Source organism: Dryobates pubescens, chromosome 8, assembly GCF_014839835.1.
Source record: "Dryobates pubescens isolate bDryPub1 chromosome 8, bDryPub1.pri, whole genome shotgun sequence".
NCBI lineage: Eukaryota > Metazoa > Chordata > Aves > Piciformes > Picidae > Dryobates > Dryobates pubescens.
In genome coordinates, this window is record NC_071619.1 from 9,182,970 (window position 1) to 9,203,860 (window position 20,891).

At 41.1% G+C, this 20,891-nt stretch overlaps 1 protein-coding gene across 3 annotated transcripts in view; it reads left to right on the top strand.

The window, feature by feature from the left end:
* The window catches only part of SORCS1 (sortilin related VPS10 domain containing receptor 1), a 320,163-nt gene that overhangs the window by 218,156 nt on the left and 81,116 nt on the right, over positions 1-20,891 (top strand). For all 3 annotated transcript variants that reach the window (XM_054163380.1, XM_054163381.1, XM_054163383.1), the window contains exon 6: positions 15,061-15,125. In XM_054163380.1, coding sequence (XP_054019355.1) covers positions 15,061-15,125 — 65 coding nt within the window. The remainder of the gene's footprint in view (positions 1-15,060; positions 15,126-20,891) is intronic.

Here is a 20,891-nt window from a genome sequence, read left to right on the forward strand (position 1 = left end):
GTTGTGAATTGAGCTGGTGGATGGCTGCAATAAGAATAATGATAAAAATTATTATTTTTCCCTTTCCATGCAGCTCAAACTTTGAAGGTCTCATAGAACCTAGCAAATATGAGAACTTAGGCTTGGAGCTTCAAAGGCAAAGAGTAAGCTGAAAAGATGAAAAGATGTTCCAACCATCCATCTAATTCCCTACAGCCATAAACAAAACATGAAACTGTTAGCCTGTATTTTCACCTTGAAGAAAATATCCCTTGCATAACTCACCTCAGTGTAAGCTAGACTGCATTTCTGCTATCAAAAGTGAAAATAATACAACTTGTGGAGGAAGAGTTGCATCTCATTCTGGCATATTATGACCATTGTGACCTTGGGAAAAAGACTAAATACCATTAGCTGCAGTTATATGTCTTGTCCTCAAAACTATCCACAGTAGAAAACAGAGCTGTCCATGTGTAATATGCTTTTACAGTTCTGTGCAGCTAAGTACCTGAGGACAAAATAGGCATTGCAGTGCTGAATCGAAAGAGCAGCCCTTGGCAGTGGCCACTGCTGACTCCACATGCAAGAAGAGCAAATGGGAACTGGAGCATAACAGGGTACAGATGTACAGTTGAAATCCAGACTTCTACAGCATCACCTTTATAGCCAGTGCTAATGTATAACTTGTGTAGAGCCTTGCTCAGTGCCCTGTGATTTGTTTGGCTGTTGGCTTGTTGTTGGGTTGTTTTTTTTACTTACACATTTTGGCTTGGCAATATGCAAAATCTGATCAACCTGAAAAGTCAGAAGAATAACTTTCAGATATTCTTGAGGGCAGAAATGAAAATAGCCAGAAGTCTTCAGTGTTGAAGGCAGGCAGGCTGGGAGGATAATCTCTCCTGTTCTTGGTGCTTTCTTTAAATCAAATAGTTTTGAAGGGATCAAGCAGGCCACAGCTGTATTATGCAGAGAATGAGGCCTGTAATATCTGTGGAGAATGAAGGCTGTATTCTGACATCTAAGGAAGGCTGAGCTGTTGCTCTAATACAGCTTCCAGGACTATCTAAACTGTTGGGACTTTACAGGGATGCACTGGGATAGATCAGAAAGATACAAAGCAAAGCCTTTGGCATCAGGCTTTCCCGAGACTGCATTTATTCAGTGCTGCTTCTTTTGACACCGAAGGAACATCTGGAAGACTTGAAAGACTTTTAAATGGATTTGAATAGTTGATAAAAGTAAAGATGAATTTCCCTTATTACTCACTGGTATTTTAATTCCCATTTTACTGTATCTTGTGGTCTTGTAAATAGTTTGTGGGCCACTCTAGGTCTTGTGGGTTAACACCACTGGGCTTGCTAGGTTTAGTATTGAGAAAGCACTGCCTGCAAATGCTGTCAGAGAAACTTTAGTGTCTTCTACAGATGCATTTTTTTTAGGATTTTTTTTATGACTGCTTCCAAGGGAATTTTCTTTTTCATTTGCTTATTTTTGGCTGCTCTGTGAAACACCTCCTCCTGCTACCACCCCAGCGAAATTTAAACCCCTGAAGAACAATTTGCTGATGCCTGCTGCATAATTTTGAGACAACACTGTGTAGAGACAACTCAGCTCATTGTAGCTCCTATGTATTTTGCATGCTTCTCTCCTCTGTTTTATTAAGAGGAGTTGTTAACATGAAAATAGAATATTTTATTCAGAGGTCCTCTGTTTCTCCTTTCATTCTTCCACCTGCAGCTCCAAGTGGTGCCCTGTCATCTTTACTTGTCATGAAAGAGATTGTAACATCAGTCTGTGGAGGAAGTTATCAGATGGGGGATGAGACATAAAACTTTAAAACAAGAGGTGACAAGTTTTCTTAACAAATAAACCCCTCTCTACCTCATTAACAGTAAGGGCACATTTGTGCTGGGCAGACTTTAGTGTTGGGCTACCATAAAACTGTCACCTCTAATAATTGCTCTAATTTGGGTATTTTTTTCACATATCTGTGAAAAATATCTGGTCTAGGTATGCAAAAGTGATAGACTGAGAAAAGCATCATCCACTCAGAGTCAGCCATACATTGTGTCTGGTGGCAAAATAAGCAAACCCACGCTGCATATAATCCCAAAGCATTGCAGTTCTGCACTGAATCAACAGTTTTCATGTTTCTTAATTATTTCTTTGCCAGGGTCTTGAGACTTTGCTGTTAAATGTGCTGTGACAGAAGAATACATGAAAGTTGTCAAGGTGCTTAGTAATTCTGGAATGATGCTCTATGAAAATACCCTAATTACTTGGAAGAAGTATTCTAAGCAGTCCAAGTTCAGCAAGGTAGTACAGAAACAGCAAGTTAATATTCAAGGATTACTGCTGATTGCACAGTGTTTACTAATGTAGTTATCATCAGGGGAAACGAATGCTGGCTAGAGGAGTTGGATAAATGCTTTAACCAAATACATGAGTTTATTTTTCTTGCACTTGGTGATTTTTAGCATACATTCTGGCATACATTTAGCATACATCCTGGGCTGCATCAAGAGAAACATAGCCAGCAGGTCGAGGGAGGTAATTCTCCCCCTCTACTTCCCTCTGGTAAGACCCCAGCTGGAGTAGTGGGTCCAGTTCTGGAGCCCCTATTACAGGAAGGATCTGCACATGCTGGAGCATGTCCAGAGAAGGGCCATGAGGATGATCAGAGGGCTGGAGCACCTCTCCTATGAGGATAGATTGAGGGAGTTGGGGCTGTTCAGTCTGGAGAAGAGAAGGCTCCGAGGAGACCTTAGTGTGGCCTTCAAGTATCTTCAGGGAGCCTATAAGAAATCTGGGGAGGGACTTTTTAGAGTGTCAGGTAATGATAGGACTAAGGGGAATGGAACAAAACTAGAAACAGGTAGATTCAGATGTGATGTTATGAAGAAGTTCTTCCCCATGAGGGTGGTGAGACACTGGAACAAGTTGTCCTAGGAGGTGGTAGAAGCCTCATCCCTGTGAGTTTTTAAGGCCAGGCTGGATGTGGCTCTGAACAGCCTGATGTAGTGTGAGGTGTCCTTGCCCATAGCAGAGGGGTTGGAACTAGATGATCCTTGAGGTCCCTTCCAACCCTAACAACCCTAGCAATTCCTATGGTGGAATTTTGCTGGTGAAGACACTGTTTTGTAGTGACTACAAGTGTGAATGCCAATGTGGACACAACCAGTAAATTAGTCATCTTGTGAGTAATTTTGCCTTTTCTTTTTTTCTTGAATTTTTACAGTGGTTCAGTCCTCTAGTCAAATTCATGACCAGCAGTTGCAAAAAAACAAACCCAACCCCAGCACCTAGTCAAAGTGCATATAGTTCACCCTGGCAAAAACATATATGCAGGATTTGCTCATTAAATGCTATATTTTTATTCTGGTCCTCAGATAAAGTCCTGACTTCAACTAGAAATCATTTTCTGAAAGTCACTAAGTCAAAGTCTCACAGCTGGAGCTGGTCCTAAAAAAAAATTAAAACAAAAGGTTAAAAAGCCCATTAAAATGTCTGCAAAATGTACATACTTTATTTTCTTTTGTCATCAAAATGAGACATTTTCTGAAAAGATTCTCAGCTTTTGCTGACCCTAACCTAACCTTGAAAAACTGAGAGGGGGAAAAATGAAATAAAGCTAAATAATAAGTGTCTTTAAAATTATCAGAAAATGAAGAATAGAAAAGCCAGCTGGAAATTATATCAATGTTGCAATAATTAACTGTGTTGGTGCTATTGGTTTATTTTTTGACTTATTTGAGTATTGCACCCTGGCATTTAAGTAGGAGAAATACAAAATAAATACCAATCCATACTTCAAGACCATCAGGGAGCTCTAATGGTAAGAGATCTGGAGCACCTCATCCTGTGAAGGAAGGCTGAGAGTTGGGGTTGTTCAGTCTGGAGAAAGGAAAGCTCCATGGAGACCTTATTGCAGCCTTTCAATGCTTAAAGGGAGCCTCCAAGAAAAATGGAGAGACTCTGTTGGTGCAAGGACTGTAGTCACAGGACAAGGAATAACGGTTATAAACTTAAAGAGGTTCCATTTGTATTAGATATAAGGAAGAATTTTTTTACTATGAGTTGCGAATGCACAGTCCCTGGAAATATTCAAGGCCATGATGGGTGGGGCTTTGATCAGCCAAATGTAATGAAATAATAGAATAGCATAGCATAGAATAGACCAGGTTGGAAGAGACCTTCAAGATCATCGTGTCCAACCCATCACCCAGCAACATCCAATCAACTAAACCATGCAACCAAGCACCCCATCAAGTCTTGTCCTAAACACCTCCAGTGATGGCAACTCCACCACCTCCCCGGGCAGCACATTCCAATGGCCAATCACTTTCTCTATGAGGAATTTCTTCCTAACACCCAGTCTAAACCTCCCCTGGTGCAGCTTCAGACTCTGTCTTCTTGTTCTGTCACAGATTGCCTGGGAGAAGAGACCAACCCCCACCTGTCTACAGTCTCCCTTCAGGTAGTTGTAGAGAGCAAGAAGGTCTCCTCTGAGCCTCCTCTTCTCCAGGCTAAGCAACCCCAGCTCCCTCAGCCTTTCCTCATAGGGCTGTGCCCCAAACCTCTCCCCAGCTTTGTTGCCCTTCTCTGAACACATTCCAGCAAGTGAATATCTTTCCTAAACTAGGGGGGGTCCAGAACTGGACACAATAGCCTTGCCCATGGCAGGAAGTATGACTGTGTTGTCTTTAACAGTCTGTTCCAACCTCAACAATTCTATGATTCTAAAGTGACATCTTTAATTTGGAGAAAATAATATAACTCAGGACTTCCATGCACTCTATAGATGTAACAGGCTGATTAGGTGTAAAAACATGCCATGGTGTATCTCTTTTCCACTAGGGTCATGTATCCATCGTGTTAACGGTACCCTGAAGAAGTTACAGAGGATATAGCAATTTGGTAAGGGATGTTGATATGTCTCTGCTCTTTTGTTGAGTGCAGGAAAGAGAGGAAAAAAATTGATTCAAACTATTGTAATAAAGCAGCCAGCCAAACACTTTTCCCCTCAAACAATTCAAAGATATGCACATACTGAAAGAGAGAAAAAGATAAACTGATAAGCAAGCAGCTTGGAGGATAGATGAGTAGATAGGGCTGTATTTGTGTTTCTTCTATGAACAATGACAAACTGTTAATTGTAGAGTATGTATCTTTTCTTTTGCAGAGGAGGCTAAAGACTGTATTTTAAATGCCCTGACTGTATTCATTGGATCAAGTGAGAGAGCTGAAAATCAAGGGGAAAAAAGTATCAAAGCCCTGTTAAAAACTTCATTACAGTCAAGAATTTGGAGTAAGCCAGGTGAACTGTCTCAGTGTTCTTGTCAGATCTTGGCTTGATGAGATTTGCAAACCCACCCAGGTGGGCTGAGACAATTTAAATGGCATGGTATATAGGATGTTTACAAATGATGCTGTGTATTGCTGGACGGGACCTTTTAATCACCGCAGGACAATTCCTGGAGGCTGACAGGGAAGATGCCAAAGGGCATTATGACAAGCTGTCCAGAAAATCGTCTGCTTGATGTAACACACAAGCCATACCTCATGAGCTGAAGTGAAGAAATGCAATTAAAATATATGCTTTTTTCAAAGTTTAAATATGGTGGAGATGGGCACGTGCCAGGGGGGCAAATCACAGAAGGACCCATGAGAGTTTGCAGGAATTCTGAATTAAGCAAGTAATAGGGAATAGCAAGAGTTGTGATTTTTGCTTGACTTCTCTTTTTTTTTCCTAACTTGATTACCACACATTTGCTTCCAGTCGAAGCTTTGGCTTTGGGAAAAAGTCAGACAGAAGGTATAAGCCTCTATAACGCAAGCTGCTATTACCTCGCTAATATTTTTAGACAGCTTCATGGCTGACAGCCTAGAGATACAGATGAGCTGCAGGCAAGCAGCACTGCCAGGGGCTAGAGTGAAGGGCAGATCTTTAACTGTGCTCTTCCTTGGCCCTTACCACACTGATGCTGCTAACACTGCTGATGGTGAGTAGCACACAGTAGAACACTCTGTCATTGTTCAGTGCCCCAAACAGTCACTAGTTTCCTACCACAAGGGTCCTGCCCATCCAGAGTGCAAGAAGACATGCTCTCAGTTGACAGTGTTCACTGAAGATCCCGCTGTCTTTTTAATGGATTTAGTGAAAATGTCTGCTTGCAGCTCTCAGATGGCAGGGCCCTGATGTAGCTCTATCTTTCTGGTCCAAATGAAGGCTGAAATATCTCAGAATTTTAAGAATTCTGCTTTTATTCCTGCCTGGCTTCCAGAGATCCAAACTTGCCAGCCCCATGTGGGTCAGCTGTTGCTGTTAAATGCTTGTTTAGACTCTTAGGATTTATTCTACATTTTAGTTCTTAAGAAAATGAGATCCAAAGTACATATATTTCTTCCCTGGACAAGGCTGAGTGAGAAAGTTGCCCAAAGTCACGCAGCAGTGGTTGACAGCCCTCTGGTCCTCGAAGCCTGTCATAACCCAGTCCTCTGGTCCAAGTAGTCCCAAGAGAGAACTTGTTACTCATAATCAAATCAAGATTTTTCAGAGCAAATTATAACTTCTCAGTCCCAAATTCTTAGTTTGGCAGAGTTTGAACATTTGAGAGAAAAAGTCTCTTTGACTTTATTTGATTATAATGGGGACTCTAGAGATGAGGGTAAAATAGTAACTTGAATATTTAAAGAGTCATAACTGAGTAAGACTCCTTTAAACCATTTACCTGGCCTTACCCCCTTCCTCTCCTTAGAGTCTTGTCTTTCATTTGTGAATAGGGAGAAGAAGTACATTCACCTGAATAAACCTTTTGGGACAGGGAAGCCCTGATCTGATTGATGCATAGGTTGATACATTTTGATATGCCCAGTTCAGCTTCAAAAGTCCTTCAGAGATACTTTATATAAGTACAGATTCCCAGAAGCTTCAAATTCTCTCCTACCATTTGCTGCTTCTGCAGAAGTAGCCAGGCATCCATATACCTGGTTCAAAATCTTGCTTTGGGGTTTCTCAGTAAAATATGATTGCAGTGCTACACAGGACCCTGGCATTGGAATAGGAAGCTCCATGTGCACCTATGAAGGGCAGCCCTTGAGAGGGTGAGTTAGCTGTGGATTTGTCTAGATCTGTGTCAAGAAGCTTTCACTTCTACTTTCTGTTCTATGTTTAATGAGCAGCATACTGTGTTACCAGGGTTGACTTTCCACTTTTGCTGTAAATTACTTCCTGGCCTTCTTCAGAGTATGCTGACTGGGCCACAGCACTACAAGATGCCAGAAACATAACACGGTGGGAAACTGTGATCCTATGAGGCTGTACCATCAGAGAAGGAGTAAGTCAGTTGGATTTGGTCCATTATAATAGGCAGCTGAGTTTAGGCTCAAGGTGAGGAGAAAGTTCTGCACTGAGAGAGTTGTTTGTCATTGGAATGTGCTACCCAGGGAGCTGGTGGAGTCACCGTCCCTGGAGGTGTTCAAGAGGAGTCTGGACATGGCACTTGGTGCCATGGTCTAGAAGTCATGAGGTCTGTGGTGACAGGTTGGACTCAATGATCTTTGAGGTCTCTTCCAACCTTAGTGATACTGTGATACTGTGACTAGAGGACACCCTTCTCCTTCTTTTGCTTTAGACAGTATAATGTCTTAAGTTTTCTGCAATGTATGATAAAGAGATGTAGAACAGGAGGACTACCTTAAAATCAGGATCCAGTCCCAGTAACTGGATTTTGTCCACTTAGTTTAGATACTCATTTTAAGACATTACTCCCACCCAGCATTACTAGTAATAGGTACCTACCTCCCTGAGAATTCACAGCCATTTTTTCAGAGTTTCAGCCAAGTTTCTTCTCTGGAGTTTCCCACAGCGAGCTGTGGTGTTGCTGCAATGGGGGAGAAAGCTTAGTCTGTTACTGCCCTTGAAGCCATGGGCTATGTAGACATCATGGGGTGGAAAGCTGTGGATAATTCCAGTCTAGGGTTTAAAAAAATGGTGGTGAGAATAGAGGTGACTTGTCATGGCCTGGAAATCACAGCACTACTCCCATTTACTTGCTAATCTGCTTTAGTTTTAGCAGAAACAGCTACCTGTATTCTGGGTCAGTGTTGTGGGGTGGCAGCAGTAGGTCATTACTTGGTGCACTGCTATGTCCTATGAGTTGTGGAGAAAAGGTGGCAAGCTGAGTAAAGCATAACATAGAATGGATTTGACCCACTGGCTGCCATTTTAATTGCACAACATTTAATCATTTCATCTAATTGGACAAGGTGGAAAAGAGTAGTGCAGAGATGTGGCAGGCAAAATCTAATTAATTATTGTCAGGAGCGATTTATTGGCTGGATATAAAAAAATGAAGTGCTGGATTATGCCTATCTGGAATCTGATCCTTTGTTTCTAAACCAGGAAAATATTGTTAAGAGATGCTGAAACTAGAAAGCAATCTTTAAAGTTTGTTCTAGGAATAGTAAAGTCTGTAAAATATCATGTACTAGGGACTGAAGTAAAGAAACTACAAGAATTCCCTCCCACACTAAACTCCCTGGGGCAGATTCACTGACCTCTGCAAGCAAAGAAAAGGAACAGAGAGTTATCTGCAAAGTCCTCGTGGAGTCAATACAGTAGTAAAAGAAAAAAGAGCCTGGAGGACTCTCAGGCTCTGTTTTTGTCTCTGCCACATAACAACTGTATGATCTTGGTCAAATCAATGAGGGCCCTGTGCTCTTGACTAATCAGTGAAGTTTTTCTATAAAGCTGAGGGGGGAAAAAAAAATGCTCAGCTCCTGTTTCCAACTTGGTCTGCCGGTCTTGTACTTTTCCATAGGTCCTGAACAAATCAGTAGCATGCAGGGAAGGTTACTTAAAGGTTGATTGTCAAGTACTGTTGTATCTTTGGACAAAAGGCTCCCTGTTCCAGTGCTACATGTTACTATTTTTATGAATGGTAATTAGGATTTAGAGCATTACAGAAGCATCAGTGGAACCAAAAAAAATGATGCTACCGAGGACTCCATGAACGTCATCCACTCTTGTTGGGTTGGTTTTTTCTGTCCTTTAAAGCAAAACCAAAAACCTGCCATTCACTGAGTTGGAATAAACTGTCAGTTTTTTAACGTGAAGCGGCACAGGATGTGTCCCAGAGGCGGTGGGGGAGCTGGTTTTGCATTGGCAAGATTTACGATAAGGGATTCGCATGAGTGCTGAGGCTAAAGGAAGATAAATCCCCAAAGGCAAATTCTACCAATAATTGAATTATAAAGCCATTATCGTGTGCTGAACAGAGCAACTTTATAGCTCTATTGTGACAGGATAAAGCTTGTTAGAATATTTATGTTCATAGGACAACTTTGGCATAAGGATCTCTGAGAGTGTGTTCTCTCTTTCACCTGTCTGTTGCAGCCAATTAGTCTTTCTGCATAATGCATTATATGTTGAGGTGGATACATGCTTAAATGAGGCTGGGGAGAAGGAATGCTGAAGGTCAGGAGATGCCTCAAAATACAAAACACATTAAGCACAAAGTAATCTGCAAAATGCAACTGGAGTCTAATGTCCAGAAAGAATTAGCACAGGTTGCAGGAAGAGAGAGTGCAAAGAGGCAATTTTTTAATGATGAAGGGTCAAGCTGGCTTTTCCAAGTGATGTGTCAGTTTTCTGTTTGGTATTGCACTGTTGCACTGCAGCCACTTCTAACCTATTCTTAGTCAGTGTTGATAAGCTCAAAATAGCAAGGATTGTGTGGATATTTCACCCAGCTTGGTAGAGTCATGCTATTACCTGTCATGTATCTGCCATCCATTGCTGCATGAACATACCCTTGTTTCCACCCAAAAGAAGGTGAGGGATGGTCATAGGAGTCCTCATTCTGCACTTGTTCATTTCCCCTGAGACATGGGAAAGCTGCAAAACATCTCTGTCCCCACATAAAGAATAAATGACTTTCACACTGGCTCTGCCTGTGAAAAGGGCATAGCAGCATTTCTGTTCTTCCAGCCTTTCATTCTGGGATATTTGTATTGAAGATTCTCTAAAATAACTGTGTTGTTTATTGCTCAGTTTAAAAGACCCTTGATCTTGGCTGCAACGGGCATGTGTGATACAAGGACCACATACAAAGATTTTGCCATCAAATTTCTTGTCCACATAGTCCCAGATAAAGTGTGACTGAAGTCAAGTATTTAAAACCAAAGGCACCCAAACATACTTTTCAGAGTGCAGAAACCCTTGAGATGGAGCCCTTATTGTCTGGTGCTTTGGGTACTTTCTTTACAAGAAAATGGTAGTTTGAAATCAAGTACACCAAGTGGAAGCTTTTTCTGTCTTCACAATGATGCCTTTTTGCAGTTCTGAGTGGTCTGATTGCTTTGCATGCGTCATCAGTTCCCAGCATCCATAAACAATTGCTTTTGTCCCTAGAAGTGAAAAAAGAAGAGGTGGAAACCCCATGATAAACAAGGCCTCTATTGAATTTCCTTGGCTTGGAAGAGCTAACAGGCCAAGGAAGCCAAGGTTTTAGAAATGTTTCAGACAGAGAGATGGCAAGGGGCTGGTCACTACAGAAATATGCCAGCTAGCGTTTGTTGTATAGTGGGCAGTGCCAGGCTACTTTTGTTTAGTTCAGCCTAGTTCTAAATCAGAGGATGATTTGGGGTCTTTTCCCAGTGCTGCTTTTCACAGTGGGTATAGAATCTGCAGTTCTGCAATTACTGCATTGCAGCCGGTGATATTGATTTGTGAAGCTCTCAAGTGAAAATGACTGCTTAGCAGATTTGATAGTGATTAAAATTTTAGGAAGCAACTTTGTAATAGGACTGTAGGGAGTCCTATGTTTTTCATAATCTGAGCCTCTTCTGTATCAAAGCAGTGATCCCACTGCCTTGCACTCCCCTTGCCTTTATTAAATCATTTTCCCCAAAGATTTCTCTCTTTTTTCCTTTTTTTTTTTTTCAATTCCCAAACATCCAGACAATTATACCAACAAACCACAAAAAACACTACTAATCAGAAAAATATGATAGGCACCACTGAGAAAGGTTTGCAAGCATATCCATACTTTACTGACGTTTCAGGGCATATTGCTGAAAGCCTGAAGTCAAAGGGATGGACAAAGGGTGTGCAGGTATTTTACCATGAAGTGAAAACCTAGACCACAGCAGGAAAAAAAAGTTTGTGGACGAATTAGTTGTTACTCTTTGAGAATTGATGCTGAAAGGGAACAATAGAATTGTGAAATACAAGAAGAAGGTGCTGCTGGCCGTTGTTCAGAACAGGGCATGGCCGTTGAACTGCTGTTTATTTTTAGAGTAACTTCTGAGAGCAATCAGTAGCTGAATGGGTCCCAAAGTGTTGTTCTTCTGTACCCCTTTTCTTCAGAGGGTGCTCAGTTTAAAAACTATCAGATGTGCAGTACTTTTCCGTCTTTAGCTTGTGAAATATACACAGACCAGGTTCCACTGACAGAAAAATAATGTAGAGCAGGCAGTTGTATCAAGTTGGAAACAATGAGTTTGAGGCTTTTGTGTTAACTATGGCAGATCCACCATGGAACTTTCTTCTTCCACGTGTGAAGCTTGTATTTATTAATCAGTCTGGTTTTGGTATGAGAACCTTCGGATCCAGGCATCAGTCAGAACTAGAATTTCTTTGTAATCAGTTAGGTTTATTCATTTAGTTTCATACTGATGGCACGGACTTAGCAATATGCTTGTAGAAGCACATTCTCAGCTTCTAAGGATGATCATTTTTTTCCCCCAACCAAAAGCCAAGAAAATCCACTGATAGTGTACCTGCATGCTCAGTAGTGTTGATACACTAAAAATGTAAGATTTCTGATGTATATTCCACTGTTCCTAACACCTTACTTCCAGCAGATGTTTTAAGATGTGATTGTCCTCTGCCTGTAAAAGGATAGGTAGATCTTCCTACAGAGGGCATGTTCTCAGGTGCAGTGCAACCAATAGCACTGCATTTATCTTGTGTGTATGTTCATTGCCATCAATATTGTATTTCTGAATGTCTCCTAGGATTTTACATGGCTGAGGTAAGCTATGTAAAATATTACTCTCAGAGAGAAGATATCCCAGGACTTTCTCTTTCCCCTTTTCTTACAGACTTACAATAGTTTATCTGTAATTAATGTTTTTAAATGTAGGAAATAAGGTTGTGTTGCCTGCTTTGGGACCTTTATGAGATTACATGTGGACATCTGTATTATAGGTATCCAGATATCTTATATTGAATAGAGAGAAAAAGCACTTCTTAGGATAAAGTTTATCTTCTCTTGAAGTCATATCTAACCCCATTCAGATGATCCACAACTTGCAAATGCCTGGTTCTCTTCATTGCCTGCAAAAAGAGTTGAGTGTGATTAGATCACACACAAATATCTATAGTGTATAAGTGGGCCAAAAGAGAGTTAACTTCATGTGGCTTTTCAAGTGACATGGAGGGACATAGAGAAGTATTACAGGGCTGCTGTGGAACAAGACAGAATGATACAAGGAAATGGGACATCAAAAATTTCTGGTCAGCAGGTCTAAGCAGGATCCAGATGGGAGTGATATGTTTCTGTGTACAGCTAATGTTGATTTGAGTAGTTATTGTATTTGTATTCTGCCTGTCCTCTGTAACTGATTGTTCACATTATCATTTAATATTATGGGCCTGACAGTGACCTTGTGCTGTTACAAGTAAATTAAGCCCATTATACATCAAAACTATGGAATGTGTATTTTCTAAGGTAAGAAGAAAGATCTAGCAGATAGGAAGACCTGGATATGATCCGTGACTCTACCTTAGATAACCTGTTTGACTTTAGGAACTCCCTTAGATTCCTTAGGCCTTAGCTTTCGTCTTTGTTTGTCATCACATTTCTAATTTGCAGGGGTTAGGAATATCAAAGGAAAGGAAGACCTTGACTAAATGAATAATATTTATTGCCAGACATGTTTCAGCCATCCTTGTTCTGTACATCCTTGGCATAATTGATGGCTTAATTCTACCCTGAGTTGAAGCTCCTGCAGTCTCAGTACTTGCCTTCCCAGTGTGGCAGTAAGTAATATGCAGGTCACTACAGTTGCAGCCTTCTTACTCTCAGGGCTTGGTGGGTCCAGATATTTATATGCTGCTCTGAAGACATCTAAGACATTGATATAAGTTATGGCTCATATCACAAGTGAAAGCGAGAGTGATGTCTCATTCCGAATTCGCAGTCTTAGCCTAAGAAACAAGAGAGCTGCTTCTTGGGGTCAGAATAACACTGTGAAAAAGAAAATCACAAAGCACCTGACTCAAGACTCAAAGGCTTTAACTAGGGCAACAAGTTCTTTGCTGGATGAATACCATTGTTTTGTGTCTCTGAAGAGACAGTGTTCAAATCCATGGAATATAATCCTTGTTTCTTTGGAGAGTTCACATCCCCATGGGGCTCTGTGAGGTCAGGAGGATGAATGCATAGACAGAGCTGTGCTCTGCCTTCTGCAGTAGCTCAGTTCCAGGTGTGCTTGAAGCTCACTTGGATAAGCAGGAATAAAAAGGAGGTATGCCAAAGTACAAGCTTAGTTCTTCTGCAGTTTTTTTAGAGCTGTTTGTCACTGACATTTATCTATCTTGAACTAAATTGTAACTAGCAGGCCCAGGATTTTGGCCCTAAATCTGCTGATGATAGCAGGCAAAGGAAAAATGCCCTAGGAATTTACTCCCTTCCCGCCCACATGGTGTCAGTTATTAAGAAGAATAGATTTTAAATGGAAGTTGAACATTTTGGAGAAATAGACCTTGCCATAAATGTTATTAAATATGGAGAAGAGGTGAAAGCAGAGCTGGCTCGGAGTCTTTTCTGAAACTTCCAGGCTGCAGCAAAGGAGAACAAAAAAAAAAAAATCAAACCCTTTCTAGCTAGAGAATTGTTAGAGATTTTGTCAAGCAAAGCTAAGGATTAATCAGGACACAAATAGTCTTGTTATTGTTAACATTTTTATAATGGTTATTAGTTAATGCGCATCATGATTAAGGGCTGGAGCTGCCTCTGATTGCAGTCAGTGGGAAGTGAATTAAGGTCTAAATCACTGTTTGAACCTAGCTTTGATTTCCTGAAAAATAATGAGACTTTGAACAGAGCAGCATCTAGCTTGTCCATCACTGGAAAAAGATGTTTCTCTTCCCTCATGCATCTATTAACTTGAAGGTCAGATGGCTGAGAAGAAATGGGTTGTTTAACCCTTAATCTGGGATTATGACATGGATGATGGGACCAAGACCAGAAACAAGGCTGATTGTGCTTCTGTGGCTGGTGTACAATGGAATCTGCACATATTTGCAGTCAGTACTGCATAATTCAGATTTTCTGTCAAACTACTTGCCATTTGCACTGTCCCAGGGAATTGTCTAGGTCAGCAGTGCCAGTCCCGAGGAACCTCAGCAGTGGAAATAAAGATGGAGTCCATAAAACCCTTATTTTCAGTGCTCCACGTCTTTTTGTTGTTGCTTGTTAATTCAGAGTGAACTAACAGTCATTTTCTGAGTCAGTCTGACATTTCTTTTATTAATGGAACACTGGCTTTAGTAGATCAGAAGTGATAAAATGCCTCAGGATCTGGTTTTATTTCCCCCATTAATTTCTTAATTAATGAAGGAATATTGATCATTAAGAGTGTCAATTAAGGAAATGCACATAAAATGTCCAATATAAAGGAATAACTATAACTAGTATGCTGGCAAATGCAATTAGTTAGTCTCCCATAACCCACCCAGAACTGAAATTCAGCCTTCTGACCAAACCAGGAGACACATCAAAATGCTTACCACCAACAAGAGCAGAAACAAGTCTTCAGGTAGAAGGAAGTGAAGAGGCCAGAAACGAAGAACTCATAAGTACAGTGGCATTAATTTGATTATATGGTAAAACTTCTTTCAAGTTTTCAAGTTTATTTCAGGAAAATATCCCAAATGCTTTTAAAACTGCTGTGCTCTTTCTTCTGACTATGAGTTGAGGTCCAACTAAGCAGGATCTCCTATGGAGTTAATATCTCAGAGATTCATGATCTCTGTTATTTTTAATGCCTTTATATCAATCTGTCTTCCAGGTCTATGATGGGGTCTGGTAGAGAGCCCGATCTTGTGCACTTGGAGGCAAAGACAGTGGATGGTCGTAAGTACATCGTCTTCCAAATATTGTGGTATTCTGGACTGCCCTCCTATTCTTTTAACCACACAACATTGGAATGAAAATGTGATTTCTCTCTAGTGATTAATTCATTTATCATGGGGGATTTGACTGTTCTTAGGCAGGTCTGTGAGAAAAGAAGTTTTGCAAGCAAAGCAAAAACTTGGGATTAGCAGCCTGTGAAAGGGTGTGAGAGGTGGTAAGCAGTAATTTGACTTAGTATATAGAGCACTTTACTTTCTTCTTGCCTGATTTTTGTGCATGGGAAGATGACATTGGAGAGAAGTTCCTGCACCGCAGTCTAGCTGCTGTTGTTTCACACAGTGCATAATATCACTTCGTTCATAGCGCTGGAGTTTTAACAGACCAGGGATACTCTTAGGTACTACCTTTGAAAACATCTCATTTCTCTCCCATTAGAAACCTTTTAATGACCAGCCTAAATGTATTCTTCACTGTTACTGCTTGTCCTGTCATTGTCCTTCACTTTCATCAGCTTCTCTCTCCCTGCTTTACCTCCTGAGGTGCTTTTCTCCATTCCAGGAACCTCCTTTACCTGTGACTCTCCTAATTGGCTCTAAATTCTCTCAGGCACCCCAAAGCCACCCGCTGGCCTTTTCTCCTCCCACCCCATGCATTCTCAAGATTTATCTTTGAGCTCCACTGCCTTTGCAGAACTTCCTCCATGGATTTATTTTCCACAACACTGGATTCCCCCAGGCAGGCATCACGCTGAAAGCCTGGCTGCCATAGATCTAGTCATTGTAATTCCATATTGTTTCCTCTGTAGGTAGCAGCTTTGCTGCAACATAATAAGCAGATTCTTACCATTTGCAATATATAACTATTAACAATGCAGTCAATTAACTTCTTCTAAAATGCATGCAATTCTTCCTTGAATCATACCCCTAAATGCAGTGGTGCTGCTTAAGAACGTGTCTTTTGTCATTGGAAACTTGAAAACTACCTGAAAAAGATAACTGTAAGGTCACAATATTTTTTCACTCACTGAAATTTAGCATGAAAGAGAATGTTCTGGAAGATGAATTTTGCAAGGAAACAGTTGCGATGGAAACCATAAAGTTTTAGAGATCTTTCCATTTCAAGATCTGCAAGATTAGTACAAGTGAAAGAATGTGGTACCTCTGTTTCTTATAATTTGTGATCTCTGGTTATTATTTCTCCTCTCAGTTTCACTGACCTGAATGTGGTGGCAAGGCTTGGAACGTGTGGGTTTCTATTTCTTGGGACATGCTAGATGAGAATGAAATACACTGACAGGACAGTGTCTATTTTCAGGACCAAGAGTTACTGCTAGCTATTAAGCATTAAGAATTCAAGGTCACAGAATCACAAAATGTCTTTGGTTGAAAGAGACCTTCAAGATCATCTCATCCAACCTTGATGAGGTCATTGACATGAAGCACGACAAATGGCCTTTAAGAAGCTATAGTTTGGTGATGCTTTTGACAGATGTTCAGCTATCAGTGGGCAGAAAAAGTGTCCTGCTCCAAATGCTTTGATTGGTGTTGTTTGAAACCTTAGGCTATAATAAGACCACTTAGCAGAATTGGAACACCTTTCTGCAGAAGACTTCTTGAGTGCTTAACAAATTAGTAAGCTTTATTACAGCTCTTAATGTGGAGACCAAAAGACAGATAGATGAACTGGTCTCACTGAGGAATCAGAAATATTAGGCAAGAATTGCAGAATATAAAATCATTCCTCATCAGCTGAGCTCTAGTAGCTTATTCTATTTATATTGTCTTGATTGTGAGGCAGCACAACTTTTTCTGTTTAGACAGTGACAGAGCTACTGATGTAAATATCATGGTGTTGCCAAACCTTCAGCCAGTGGTGACTCTTGCAAACCAGTCATTAGAACTTCTGCTCATGGGTCAAGGGGTCCCCAGAGCAGCTCATTGGCAATATGGGAAAATACGCTGGATTTTGCCATTGCTCTGTTGTGGCTATTGCTCCAGGGAGCAGTGGTCTCTGGCGGAGGACTATAGTGGGTATCAGTAAGCAGTAACCTTGGAACATTTCACAGTATCACAGTACATTAGAGATTGGACAGGACCTCCAGAGATCACTGAGTACAACCCCCCTGCCAGAGCAGGAGCACTTAGGGTTGGCTGCCCAGGAATGCATTGAGGTGGGTTTTGAAAGTCTCCAGAGGAGGAGATTCCACAACCTCTCTGGACAGCCTGTTCCAATGCTCCATCACCCTCACTGTAAAGACATTTCTCCTTATGATGAGGTGAAATCTTCTCTGTTCAAGCTTGAACCTCTTGTTTCACTGCATTTTTTTTGCCAGGAGACTTTTGGTAGCGCAACAGGACACAGGATTTTGAGACTGAGGAAAGCTATGAGTGTGCCCATAATCCGTTACTCTAGTTACCATGACCAACATGGTATATTCAGATCTCTTGGTTACTGGAGCCTTCTTTTAAGTACTAAATCAGTCTCCTTTTCCTGGATGAAGTAACTGTGATCCTCCAAAGAATGAACAAATCTTTTTCCTCTGGATGAAGCAGGTGTGTTCCTGCCAGTGGGGTGAAATGTGCTGAAGTGAGGTCTCTTCTCCCAGGCAGCCAGTACCAGAACAAGAGGACACAGTCTCAGGCTGCGCCAGGGGAGGTTCAGGCTAGATGTTAGGAAAAAGTTCTATACAGAGAGAGTGATTGCCCATTGGAATGGGCTGCCTGGGGAGGTGGTGGAGTCGCCATCACTGGAGGTTTTCAGGAGGAGACTTGATGGGGTGCTTGGTGCTGTGGGTTAGTTGTTTGGGTGGTGTTGGATTGGTTGAGGGGTTGGACGCGGCGATCTTGAAGGTCTCTTCCAACCTGGTTTATTCTATGTATTCTATGAAACTGATGATATTCTATTTTTTTTCTGTTGTTCCAAGCTGAGGATAATTTGCAAATATTTTTGGTGGGGTTTTTTGTGTTTTGTGGGGTTTTTTTTTGTTTGGTTGGTTTTGGTTTTTAATATTCTCCTATTTCTTTATTTATACTTTGTTTGCAATATCTCTTTTGAGAGTTAACCAAGTGTCAAAATTCAATAAAGGGATTAAAATTGAGATGCAGACATGTCAAAAATAATTTAAAAAAAAACATGCAGGGAGAAAGAAGAAAAGAAAGGAGAGTCCTGGGGAAATAACCAAAAACCTGCTGAACTCAAAACGAGTAAGACAAACCACCTCATTCTTGTGCTTAGTATCTTTTGCAGCAGAAGCTGAGTAGTGGGACTCCAGCTTTAGGTGAGAAGTGGAAATGCCAGCAGAGTACATGCAGTGTTACCCCTCCATGAGGAGGAACTTCACTAGTGAGGGTCACTGGAGCACTGGAACAGGCTCCCCAGAGAGGTTGTGGAGTCTCCTTCTGTGGAGACTTTCAGGACCCATCTGGATGCATTCCTGTGTGACTTGTGATAGAGTCTATGGTCCTGCTTTGGCAGGGGGGTTGGGCTTGATCTCCAGCAGTCGCTTCTAACCCCTAACATTCTGTGATCCTGTAATCCTGTGATCTCCCAGGCAGGGTGGCTTGAGAACATCTATCAGTAATAAGCTTAGTATTGGGCTTTCCCTGCTGTAACAACAATAACTCTCTGATCTCTGCTCCCTGATTATGGTCTGTCTGTGAATTTTATTTATCTTGTTTATATACATAATGTAAGAGGTTGACAAGGTCCAAAATAGGAGTCCCTTAGCAGGCATAAATCAGTATAGCCTCAGAGGCATGGTGATTTACATCTGCTGAGGTTATGGCTACTAATTTTGTACCCAAGTCTTGAGTGCACATTCTCCCTCTTTTTATTCTTCCCATGGGATCCAGAAAATCTGAGCTCCTTCTGAAGGAGGTGCAGGTAGCGGTGAGCGAACTGTGCGCACACTGCGCAGTTCAGTCGTGTCGCTGGAGACAGATTTGCATGGCTAATCGTCGCCATTTATGTTTTCAATTCTGTGGTGTAAATTTGGGAGAGCAGCACGCAACTTTTCATCTTGTCAAATGTGATGGTTTTGTTTATTTTTAAAAGGCTTCAGGCCCACTCTCTGAGTTGAGCTGGGACTGAGAGCACAGCGGTAAAATGGATTTTTCCTGTTTGGAAGAAATTCATGTGAACCTTATCACATATTTCCATTTGCACGCTTGGGTATCCCTGGTGTTCCACTTTGATTTTGGAGCAGGATCAAAGGCAAGCCAGCAAAGTCAGCAGGAATTGTGATGATTTCTTTTTTTTTTACTTCTTTTTTTTTGCCTGGTTTCAGGTCAACACCTCTGTAAGACAATTAATCCCCTACAGTTCTTAACCACACGATAAGCTTCTCTTTGTTACACTCGCAGCCCTAGTCAGCAGGCAGAGTGAATGGGGAAAGTTAAATCTAGGTTTGCTCAAATGCAGCTTGAAGTGCTTTCAGAAGCTATATAAACTTAATGACATGTGGGTTTTAGGTTTATAAAGAATACCCAAAGCCTGAAAGATCCTTAATTAATGGGCTTATCTCATTTGAGCTAGGAAAGGTTATCTCAGTAAGGCCTGATTCAAGCTAATTGACATGGGGGGTAATTTTTATTCATGTGATACCTACTGATGAGTCCAAACTGTTGAGAATTAGAAAGATGGATTCCTAGAAGGCGTTTGGAGGCTAACTGGGTGTATCCACTAGCCCTCCATAGCATGACAAAGCTGACTTAGGGTGTCAGGTAATGATAAGACTAGGGGGAATGGAAAAAAAATAGAAATGGGCAGATTCAGATTGGATGTTAGGAAGAAGTTCTTCACCATGAGAGTGGTGAAACACTGGAACAGGTTGCCCAAGGAGGCATTTAAGGCCAGGTTGGATGTGGCTGTGAGCAACCTGATCTAGTGTGAGGTGTCCCTGCCCATGGCAGGGGGGTTGGAACGGGATGATCCTTGGGGTCCCTTCCAATCCTAATAATTCTATGATTCTAGGACTCAGAGGATATCTAAGTGACAGTTCCTATAGATGCAAGTCAAGAATACCAGTTGTCCCATTTATGAGCTATGCATTCACTTACATAGACAGATGGCAGTTGATTTTGAGGGAAGTTTTTAATTTATATCTTTTTTTTTTTAAGTGTGACTGAAAGAGGTTAAGAGATTTTCTGATGTGCTGGCAAAAATTTAGAGAACTCCTGTTATTTTAAAAGTACTTTCGTTTCCTTTGCTTTTCTTCTGCTCTCCTACTTCACACAGCAGCTTTTCTTATTGAAAGGCAATTCAGGTGCTGCCATGATTTCAGGTAAGACCAAAGCCTCACCTAGGGTCAGCAAGGTATGCTCTGCTTGCTGATCAACAGGGCCTGAGCATCTTACCAATAGTGTCTGAATCACAAAGTTATGCCAAGGATTTAATTTCTGTTTTCACTGAACATTGTGGGGAAGAATAAAATAATCAGTACCATGGAAAAAAGAGTAAGCAATCTAGCCTGACAGTCTTCTGCTAACATTGCTAGAGTGCTGAATTCCCTTTGTGCCCACTGTACAGTGCCCTAAACCACCCTGTGCAGTTGGGCTTTTTTTCCTGATTGTGATTAATATTGTTTTTTTCTTGATCATGATTAGTATTTGTCCTGGCGAATAACATCTGTTGATCTCTCTAAGATTCCTGACAGTGACATTCAATGAAGAGATGGTAGCAGCAGGATAAACACACATTTGTGAGTAGTTAGTAAACGGGATGACTTCATTTTAGTGATCTTCATTACTGGTTAACTGCCTTGAAGTT